At 37.6% G+C, this 11,901-nt stretch overlaps 1 protein-coding gene across 1 annotated transcript; it reads left to right on the forward strand.

Moving 5' to 3' along the window:
* The first annotated feature begins 2,931 nt into the window (after positions 1–2,931).
* Positions 2,932–9,800, forward strand: uckl1a (uridine-cytidine kinase 1-like 1a). The gene is given in 13 exon segments (XM_056773523.1): positions 2,932–3,023; positions 3,154–3,256; positions 3,898–4,018; positions 4,021–4,061; positions 4,192–4,263; positions 4,382–4,574; positions 6,395–6,470; positions 7,370–7,463; positions 7,556–7,628; positions 7,979–8,013; positions 8,586–8,693; positions 8,842–8,998; positions 9,736–9,800. Coding segments are annotated over 13 exon segments (1,230 nt in total).
* Positions 9,801–11,901: the final 2,101 nt, after the last annotated feature.

Genomic DNA, 11,901 nt, shown 5'->3' on the forward strand with positions numbered 1-11,901 from the left:
CGATGCACATGTACATGTGATCTGATGAGCCCTTTAAAATGAATGCAAAAACAAAACAATTATATGAAAACGGCTGAACCTGGCTTAAAAGCAACAAGCTGAGAACATGGAACAGGTTGATATTTGACATCAGTGAAGAAAATGTTTTTTAATGATTAGATTTTCCCTGGTCACTGTTAATTGCGTTGTGTTAAGCCAAGTTTAGCTGTTTGCTTACAATGGACTTCAATGGGGGAGAAAACGCTTAACGTGATATTATACACTTTATCCGCGGTCCAAGAGCTCGTTCTTTTGACAGCAGCAAGTGTCTAGTACAAGGAAGGTTTGAAAGAAATTTGGTTTTCCTTGATCGCTGTTTAGGTACGTTAAGCGTTATTGAATGTCCCCTTTGAATGTCCCACTTGAGTTTATTTATCATTGATGCGATTAATACATGATGTAGGTTGTTTAACATGCTGTTATAACACTATTCCCGATGATGGAAAGTTAAAGAATCCTTACAAAACCCAACAAAATATACGCTGCTTAATTTCCCTACCCTTGTGTCCCAGTTACACAGTCTCCTTCCTGAGGTTAAATCTGCTGAAAAACAGTACAACAGTAATTCTTTTTATTTAATGGTCATAATGGAAATTTTATTGGCTTTAATGTGGGTCCAGCTGGGAATGTACTGTTGTTTATTTTACATGGTGGATTGGAACCAGTAGAACATCCTTAAATCCACAATACATAGTGATGGTGTTAATGGTAAACAGTTGATGGTTTGTATTGGAATTGTAATGAAATAAAAGTGTGTGGTGTTTTTATGGCACCCCTTCTCAAGACCCCTGCCGACCACCACTGTTGATCTGATCTTCTTATTGTAGCTTACTTGAACAAGCCCACACATTGGACAGAGGACTTACCGGACACTCATGTTTCTATTCATTGAAGGTTTCTTGAAGATGTAAGTGGTCATCTAACTTTAAGACTTTAAAGCCGATGAAACAGCACATCTGTTAGGCTGGTGTGGTTAAAGCAGGTGTGGTCTTTTCCAGCGCCACAATGTCCGCCCTTTCCGTGACCCAGGCCTTTTGCATTTCCTTGTGATTATTAGCTGTTTTATCGGTGTTGGGCTGTTTGAGAATGCGACCTTTATTGGTGAATATGGATGACAGTCGTCAGGCTATCTCTCGGGCTGATGTGAGCTCACTGCCTGGATATTCCGGAGCCCGAGTATCAGGTTGCTGGGCTCTTCACAAAGACGGAGGGAGGGTAAGTTATTAATGCCATGTTTAGTACCTAGAAGATTAAATTAATGCCATTTCTCCACTAGTACTTTGAGTGTAATCTGAACAGAACAACTAAAGAGTAAATTATTTAAAACCGGATAAGAGCTAATTTGGTTTTCTGGTGCTAATGTGCCTTTCATTTGTAAGGTGTTGTGTCTTGAGTGTCGTTTTGCTGTTTTGAATGTTGCTCGCTGGCTTTTGCAGTACTGTGACTAGTTGCCTTAGGTTAAAAGGGTGATAGGAGACATTTGATGTGCATGACATTGATTTGATGGTGGAAAGATGTTGTTGTTGCCGTTTGTAGTTTATAAATGAGCTCAGTTAGGGATTTATTTAAGGGCTGAAAGCTTGTTTGTCTCAGTTTGGTGCTGCGTCAGTCGATCATCAATCTTGTGACATAATGCAGAAGACAGCTGAGACATTGACACACAAACACACGCACGTACACACGGACTAACCAGTCAGTTTTGTGAAGCTTCAGAAATAATTTGCCTTCGGCATTTGCAGTACATCCTGGATAAAACAGGTCACACAGGAAATACATTGTATTGCTTTGAACAGAACAACACAAAAAACTGTTGTATTACTGAATTAATCTTGTTTCTTAAATAAAAAGCTATTGTTGAAATATAACTGAATCAGGAACCTTTATTTAGTCCTGTGACACCCGCTTTGTTGTTGAGGTGACAGATATAAAACCAAAGTATTTGTTTGTGTCCAATCACGTTCTCGGTTGAACGTAAGATCCTCCCCTTAATATCGCCTGACTAGCAGGAATCAATCATGGTTCATTGCTGTGACAAAACTCTTGTCTTTTAGCATCAGAACTGAAAAAGTCTTCCACACTGTATGTCGGGCTGTATGACTTTAAAAGAATATATCAGAAAAAAGAGAAGAAAACGGTTTGTCAAGTAATGTCATGCATTTTAACGTGGTAGAATGTGCAGATGTTTCCTTAGGGGAGCTGATATAACACTCAAAATTGGTTTTCTTCTACATCAGTCTAATTTAGTCATTTTAAAGAAATTTGATTCACCCAAAAATGAATTCTTTCATCAGTTATTCACGCTTATATCATTTCAAACCTGTATGACTTCCTGTTATCCACAGAACAAAATTATATACGTTGGTCACTAAACATTGAATCTCATATTTTTTGTGTATGGACAGACACAAAAGACATTAAAAACAGGAAAGTGAATAAACAACATTATTTATATTTTTGAGTGAACTACATTTACATTTAGTCATTTAGCAGATGCTTTTAGCCAAAACCACTTACAGAGAGTTCATGGAGCAATAAAGCGATATATCATACAGGATAAATAATACAATAGGTGCTAATACCAAGTTACTAGTTTCAACAAAAGCCTGAACAATACCTGTCGAGAGAAAGAGAGAGGATAAGTGTTTTTTATCTAACTATCCCTGGTTCCCCCCCATCGTACATACATGACAATCAGAGCCCCCCCAACTCTCGTGTATGTGTGTGTTTGTGTGTGTGTATACACACAAAGTGACATAGATGTCGTCACGTTTTTACTTCTTTCCCGATGGAGATAATGTATTTACGAAACGCACTCTGTGAGGCAGTTTGTCCATTTTGTAAACAATTACAAGTAAAAGTACTGGTGTTAAAAAAGTAATTGAGTAAAAGTAAATGCACCACACACGGACCATCTACACAGCTGGCAGACCACCCTGGTTCAATGAACATGGAGCCCAGTTAAAAGAGGCCATTGTTATCGGTATGAGTAATAGAAAACAGAACATCAAGTGGCTCAAACATTCGGTCTCTATATTAAAATTTAAAATTGTATTGAATTTAAAAACACAGGCATAGTTGTAAGTGAATGACTAATACAATGATGTTGTTACAGGACTGTGGTGGCAGTGCTTCTGGAAAAACTACTGTAGCTAATAAATTCATTGAAGCTTCGGATGTTCCCTGGGTGGTACTTCTGTCTATGGACTCGTTCTATAAGGTGCGATGTGTGTTGGTGAATGTCTGAATGAGTTCACCATGTGGAGTTAATCTGGTAAATTAATATGAATGTCTTCGTAATCCCTCCCTTACCTTCTTTTATCAGTGTGGATGGATCAGTCTGTATGAAAACATGACCACACATACTGTATCTCTGTATGAATTAACCTGTTTGAAAACATGACCACACACACTCACACACACACACACACACACACGCACACACACACACACACACACATATCAACACACTAAATGGTTCAGCTAATCAAATTCAATCTGCACATATAACTACAAAATGGCTGATGAGAAGATTAGTTTGTTCAATGTTTAGTAAGGGTGTTTCCACTGCTGTCTTATTTGTTTGTATTATTTAAAGAAACGGTTCACTTAAAAAAAGGAAAATCATTATGCAGTTTTTTTTCCTATACAGACAAATAAAATAACTGATGTTAATGATCAAAACAACTTAACAATAACACAATCAAACACAAAAATGCATCCTGTGTGAGCATCCGCTGAGCACATACAGTCCTTTTCATCACCGTCACAGCACATATGGTAATAATAGGGCAGGATCACGATTTTTCCAGGGCTTTGGTCGCCCACATCAGCAAACACTTTTATTTTACCCATCTGCAGGTTCTGTCTCCGGAGGAACAAGCTCGGGCAGCCAGTAATGACTATAACTTTGATCATCCAGGAGCGTTTGACTTTGAGCTGCTTCTGACCACGCTGCGGAAACTTAAACAAGGAAAAAGTATATGGTATATGACTTCACCTCACATGAATGACTAAGAGACTGGGTGAGAGTGAAGGATGTATCACATACTTGTCAAAAATTTACCACAAATATGTAGAATGCAGGTACACCACTCATGTTTTGCAATAAAGATTAAAAAAAACTCTTCACCGCACGCTTCCAAACGCCTCCAGAAAAACGTCTATGGTGCCATTGTCATTATCTTTGAGTCTATCCTGTAGTTTGCAGACTAAGAGCTGTTGCAGGTATGATGGTGAACTGTTCATCTTCTGAAGTTCTGAATGGTTATTATATGCTCACAGAAGCGAATTTAGTCTTTAACTTAACTTTTTGTTGATAAGCAGTATTTTGTTTTACCTGCAGCTCATGGACATGAAGATTTTTGAAGATACTGATTTGGATAGTCGACTGGTACGGAGGCTGAGGAGGGGCATCACAGAGAGGGGCCGGGACATTGAGGGTGTCATTATTAAACAGTACGATAAGTTTGTTAAGCCAGCCTTTGAGCAGTACATTGAACGCACCATAAGACTGGCAGACATTGTAGTGCCACGAGGTGAGTTTTAGATTGAATTTATTTAGGAAGCCTAAATGGTGGTTCATGTAGCACCACCTGGTGGTGGCTGTTTAATTAAAAATCAGCACAAATGCATTCCCAGTTATCAATAGGTCAGGTATAAAAATAAAGTAAGGGAAATATTTATTGATCACCAGTTTTGTAAGTTTGCCTGCTTACAAAGAATTGAAGGGTCTATCATTTTTATGGTAGGTTTGTTTTAACTGATAGAGACGATCACGGAATATCAAAATAGAATCAGGGAAAGGGTATTAGATAAAGGTTATAAATTGATAAGCATTTTAGTCAGTGAAATTAGTAATTTATCCCAAAACATAACTTTGTACTTGGTGAAGAAACCCTTGCTGGAAAGCACAGAGGTAAGACATTTCTGATAGTTGGTCACCAGATTTGCACATATGTCAGGAGGATACAATTTAGTCCACTCCTCTGTAAATCTTTAAGGTTTCTTGGCTGTCGTTCAGCAAATTGGAGTTTTAGCCTCCTTCACAGATGTTCTGGGACTTGGGTCTAGAGACTGGCTTTGACATTTAATGTGCTTCTCCTTAAGCCACTCTTTGGTTGTCTTGGCAATATGTTTTGGGTCTTTGTCATGTTAAAGGAACATCCATGACCCATCTTCAGTGATCTAGGGAAGGAGGTTCTCGTCCAAGATTTTACAGTACGCCTCAATGCGGTGAAGTTATCCTGCACCAGTATGGGAAAGAAAAAGCCCTAAAGCATAATGTATCCAACACTGTGCTTCTCTGTAGGGATGGTGTTCTGGGGGTCATAGTCAGCAATTCTATCCCTCCAAAAACAGGAGTCAATTTTGGTCTCACAGCACTTTCTCCAAAGACTTTTTTTTATCATTTTGATCAAACTTCAGACGAGCCAGACGGGCCTTCTCGGGCAGGAGGACCTTGCGGGTGCTTCAGGATTTCAGCATATTGTGGTATAGCGTGTTGCCAATGGTTTGCTTGCCAACTGTGGTCCCAACTGTCTTAAAATCATTAACAATCTTCTGTGTAGTTCTGGGCTGATCTTTAACCTTTCTCATGACCATCTTTACCCCATTGGGGATATCTTGCAGGGAACTCCAGACCAAGGGCATTTGAAAGTTATGAAGTATTTCTTCTATTTCAACATAATCGCGCCAACAGTTGTCTCATTCTCACCAAGCTTCTGTCTGTTGACTAATCAAGGTTTGGCAGTTCTCCAATCTTGTCCCTGACATCCTTTGAAACCTATTTGATATTGACTATGGTGGTGGAGAGTTTGAAATGGAAGATACAGATTATATATGATTCTTTTATATACATAACAAGCTGATTTATGATTACTTTCTTAAAAAAGTAACAGGACTAATCTGTTGACCATATAGGCACATAACCAATCTGTGGAGCCAGAATTATTTCTTGTTTGTAGGGAATCAAATAGTTATTTCACTGACTGAAATTCAAATCAATTTATAACCTTTATATCATTTTTCCCCCTGATTTTTTGGTTGATATTCTGTTTCTAGCAGTTAAAATGAACCTACCATAAAAATGATAAACCCTTAATTACTGTGTAAGCAGGCAAATTTACAAAAGCAGGGGATCAAATTATTATTTCCCTTACTTTACAAAACATATACAATATACAATAACAGCAACAAAAAAATAAATGTATGTATGTGATTTTATGTGGTGTCAAGTAAGTGGTAATTGGGATGTCTAATTTGAACCAAGGTGGTACTTGAGAACGTAATCGATGATATGCATTTGTAATATGATTACTGATGTTGTTCTTTTTCTCTATTTTAAATAAACACACAGGTGGAGGTAACATGGTAGCCATTGACCTGATTGTACAGCATCTTCACAGCCAACTAGAAGAGATGAGCAAAAGTTTGTAAGAAAAAATGTATTCAGTGAATTGAAGGTAGAATAATGAACCTGAATAACATGTTTTCTTCTGTGTAACACAGAAAGAGAGAATTTGAGATTGACACAATGTATCCAGTCAGCCTTAGTCAGCGTACGCTGTCACTATATAGATTAGGGGAATGGTTACTGTCATTCACTATCTATGGCAACATGTTTATATGCTCTCGTACTTGTAAGTCAAATAATGCAAATTTAAATGTGACTGAAGCTGTCCTTTCTTTTACATTCAACTCAACCTTTCTGTTTGTGCTTGATGAAAAAGGGACAGTTATGTTTGGAGTCATAAATATTGACAGAATTTACTTTTTTTCTTGATGAACTGTGTTTTAACCTAATCAATTCTTCCTGCCACCTTCACGTTTTCAGGCATAAACACAGCGCCCTCTGGCTGTGAAAAACTGTTGTGCAGCTTTTCTCGTATATAGTTGATCTTAATTTAGTCAACAACAGATAAACATCTATTATTCTCTCACTCTTTCACCGTGGTTACACTTTCTTTTACACAGTTTTATCTTTCATAAATTGTATTACTCATCTCTGTCTTTCACCATACATTCTCTTGGCAGCGTGAACTTGGTGTCAGATAGAGATTTCTTTTTATTTGCATGATATCTATCTCTCTTGCTATTATCTTTTTCTTTATATCTTTTTCATTGGCTGTTCATCCCAGTTGATGATATGGTGATAGTCAGGCAATGTTTTCATCTCTCTATCTAAGTCTCTGTATTCCATTAAAACCTTCAGAGAACCGTGGAGCAGAAAACTGCACTCTTCCCCTTAAATAAAAAACTGACATACAGAGACACAATTTTAAATGAAGATAAGCTGTCCACATAGCACCTTTAGTACCTTTCTCGGTTTTAGAAACATAGACACCAGCCCTGATGAGTTCATCTTTTATTCAAAGAGATTGATAAGGTTGCATATCGAACATGCTCTGTCTTTCTTGCCCTCTGAGGTGTGAGCGGGATATTACTCTGTAAGTGAAATGTGTAATTTGAATTTGTAATGTGAGATCAAAGCTGAATTTGTGGTCTGTCTATTTTACAGACCTGCAATGTACAGACACCACAGGGCCAAGTGTATGAAGGATGCGGATTTAGCAGGAAAGGGGTAAATCCATGTGAGAGTTCACCTTTAAGTTGTTCATAATTGGTCAATTTCTTTGTTCTGGTGAACACAGTGAAAGATATTTGGAAGACCAAACCATTGACAACCATAATAGGAAACATGACCATGGTAGTCAAAAAAGCCCCAGAACTGTTTGCTTCCCTACATTCTACAAAATATCTTCTTTTGGGTTTTGGTGGCCGTTTGGTTACAATCATTCTTCAAATATCTTTTTCTGTTTTCATCAGAACAAAGAGTTGAAAACAGATTTGAAACATCTCGAAGGTGAGTAAATTATGAAAAAATTGTAATTTCCAACAATGACTTATTATTTTATTGAACACTGCATATAATTTATTTTAGATCAGGGGATGGATTTGGATTCAGCGGAACCAGAGGTAATTCAGTGCACAAAAATAAATGAGGACAGTAATGGAAGACAGTGAGAGGAACGGGATATGTCACAAACGAGATCTGAAGTAAGGTTGCCCACAGGAGCATCACTAATTTGTCAGCATCAATAACCATGAAACAAGTTTTAGGGTGATTAATGACCCACCTCAAATTTATTAGAGAACTACGCTTAAAGGTTAATCCAGTTTAGTGTTACGTGTAAAAGAAGAATATTTTATAAGAGTGGGACAACATTGATTTTCATGCATTTAATCATTTGTTAATTCGTTCAGCACAATCTTTGACTATTTAAATACATTTTAGTGTGATCTTTGACGGTGGATTTGGCAAAAAGGGATGAACGTGTGTTTATGGATTTACTCATAGTGCGGTTAAATTTGTTGTTGAATAATACCAATGTCAGTTTTCTCTCTCGGCCTCACCCCTCTGTTTGTCCACTTTGCCTTTTGGTCTCTGTCTCCGTGGTAACAGCAATCTCCTCGATGTAATTCTTTTGGCTGTGGTTCCTCACTGTGTTTCCGTGGTAACTGAAGCTTTTGCTTCCCGTTCCATTTAGCTGCATTACCTGCGACTGCCCAGAGACATCAGTGAGGATCATGTAATTTTGATGGACAGCAACATTTCCACGGAAGCGGCAGCCATGATGGCCGTAAGGGTGTTGCTGGTATTTGGCTTCTAACCTCTTTACAGTTAGTGAATTCTCTGTCCTTTTTTACACAAAATGCATTGGATACTCTTCTCAGGAAAAAAGTAATCATGACATATTATCTGAATTTGTTCCATGCATGTATGTTTTGTTTGTATATGAACAGGATCATGATGTCCAGGAGGACAATATTGTGTTGGTGTATCTCTTGATGGCAGAATTGTGAGTTCACTCAGTAGCTTAAGCCTTCCCTCGTGTCAAAATCGTCACAACTACTGTAGACAAGAGCTTAGATGATCTCCTTCATGTCATTCCAGGGATAGGTGAGTTATCCTGACATAGAGTTATTGTGCTTGAGGTACTGAGGAGTTAAAGACAATGTGGATATATTACAATGTCTTGAGTGGTTCAATAAAAGGCAGATAAGCTGAACCTTACATTGATATAGGATCAACGTTATCAGTCAGAAACTTTATCATTTTCTTACTTTGCAACATAAAAACAGTGCAGAAACTTAAATATTTTTGTTGCAAAATCTAAAAATGACCTGGGAGTGATGACAAAGACTAAGCACTGCAGCAAGAGCTCAGCTGTTGGTCAGAGGTTTGAAACATATTTCAAGGTCATAAACTAAAATGTGTACTACATAGTGGTAGGCGAGGTATCAACATTTCCTTGAAAAAACCCAGTCAGGCACAAAAATTATTGTGCTAGTCTCTAGCACTTCAGTTTTATGACAGTTATTCAAACAAAGATCCATGATATGATATATAGACATAAAACTATAAATGTGTTTATTAATGCATTTTTTTCTCTTTATGAATCAGATTGAAATAAGGTGAGAAATAAACACTTTAAACCCCTTACAATGGCTTAATATACACTTTAAACAAGATATTTTTTGCATAAAATATGTGTTGGCATATCCCAAGCACCAGGGGGCAGTGTATCACACCTACTGTTCAATTGCACCTTTTGCAGGTTGGATAAGAGCATATCGAACACAACTTAAGAACGAAAAAATATTATGTTACATGATCACATATGTGGTTCTTAACAGGAAAGGGGAAATCAAGCTGTTTCTACAATCTAAGCAAAGACAAATTCGACCTAGCCATGAACTGACGTATGGAAACACGATTAATCTCGAATTGTTCCATTGTGGAAGTAGAATAGATGAGAGTAAATTAGCCTTCACAGGTTCATGGCTCAAGGACTTGTTCATAGCTCTGAGTGAAGGTGAAGTCCTCATTGAGAGGCTGTAGATGGAACAAGTTGCATTTAGTAAAAAAGCTCTATTGAGATGAAATAATGAACAGCAGAGGTGCTGAGAAAGAGATGAGGAAATTTAGTTATAACAGTTGTTCGGAGGAAAGAGCAGTGGAAGGTTATCAAAGACGGATGTGGCAGCCAGTATAAACAATGGGGGAAAACTTGCTGTAAAAAGGTTATTTTTAAGATCATGGCAAATTGAGCAACTGGAATAGAATGGGCATAAGTACCAGCATTGAATTGTAATAATAAAATGTCCAGACATAAAAAGTACTCTTTTCTTTAAAAGTACTTTACATATTTTACCTATTTGGCACAAATTAACATGCAAAAATCTGAAGTTCTGCATTTTGGATATCTGGCAAAAACTCATTTAAAGGGATAGTTCAACTAAAAATTTATATTCTGTCATCATTTCCTCACCTTCTTCTCATTTCAAACATGTATGACTTTCTTGATTCCGCAAAAAACGAGATGGACGTAGGACGTAGTATTTCTGTGTTCGATACACTTCCCCAGCGTTCGTGCACAAAAGAAGCTATTTTGAAAAATGTTGTTAACTTCCACCCATTGACCTGCATTGGATTTGTGTCCATACAGTAGAAGATAATGCTTGCTGGCAATATTCGGTCTACCAACAAGAAATGAAGTCATACAGGTTTGAAATGACAAGAGCATGAGTGATGACAGAATTTTCATTTTTAGGTGAACCACCACTTTAAGGTTAATATTTGCACCATAAACCGAATAGATGATGTTTTGCTTTATCAAACGACTTATTTCATTGTGGTTTTAACATAATTTTCCCAACAATATGTAACAACATACCGACCAATTTATATAGGGTGAGTACTTTCTAAAGGCTTTGATAACCTTCAATGGGTTGTCACTTCCAAAATATTTAAGGAGTCAAACCCTCCTCCAGTGTCAGTGTGGCTCTAAAGCGTGGGTGACATCTCGACTTAGCAAAGCTCCTTGTATGGATTCGCCTAGACAACAAACTGGTCTGCCACTGCAGCCTCAAGGTTAACCTGTTGCCATGGAAACACGTCAGCCAATAAAAAAACAGCAGACGGTTGCTATGTTGACTGCGCCCTTTTTGTTTTAAGGATGACCTATTTTTTTTCAGAGTAAGTCAGATACAAGATTGTGACACACAGCGAGAGGTTAAAAAACAGGCTACGCTTTTGTAAACAAGTTCAAGTGGAGGATTTGAATGAAATGAAACCCATCTTACCTCCTTCATATGTTTGTATGGTAGTGTGTGAAATGCGAAGAGATTTTGTCTCAATGGAGGGGAGTTCTTCAAAACCATACCATGACAGTGAGGCAGTTGTCATAGGAACTGCATGTACCACAGTGAAAAGGCTTATGTGACTGCAACTTCAATGGCTTATTAGAGTAAACAAAGAACTCTAATGCAATCCTTCATCTACCTGAGCGTATAACCAATCAAAGCTGGTTTAGTCAGAGCTTAATCACATCCAGATTTAGAAGGAGGAATGTCCCCTTTTGCATTGAGACATCCAAGATGTAAATTTAACACAGATGCACATCTGGTTCTTTTGGAAGTCAGAGAATCGACACTTTTGTGCGTTGGTGGGGTGATGGGATCATGTTTTAAAGGTATATTTGAGTTTCGACCTTTGAGTGTTTTGTTGTGTTAAAACCCCTATTTTTACTTAAGTACTTTAAAAGATAGAACGTTTTTTGTCATTTCGTAAAGGTATTTCTTAAGGGATAGTTCGCCCAAAAAGAAAATTCTCAACATTTCTCACCCTCATGTCAGTCTAAACCTCTGTGATTTTCTTTTTTGTCTGCAGAACACAAAAGAAGAAATTTGGAAGAACTTGACAAAACAATATTGGCCCTTATTGACTTCCATTGTATGGAGGCAAAACCACTGAGACATTTCTAAAAATTCCTTCTTTTGTGTTACACACAAGAGTCATAT

Source organism: Triplophysa dalaica, chromosome 18 (genome assembly GCF_015846415.1).
Source record: "Triplophysa dalaica isolate WHDGS20190420 chromosome 18, ASM1584641v1, whole genome shotgun sequence".
NCBI lineage: Eukaryota > Metazoa > Chordata > Actinopteri > Cypriniformes > Nemacheilidae > Triplophysa > Triplophysa dalaica.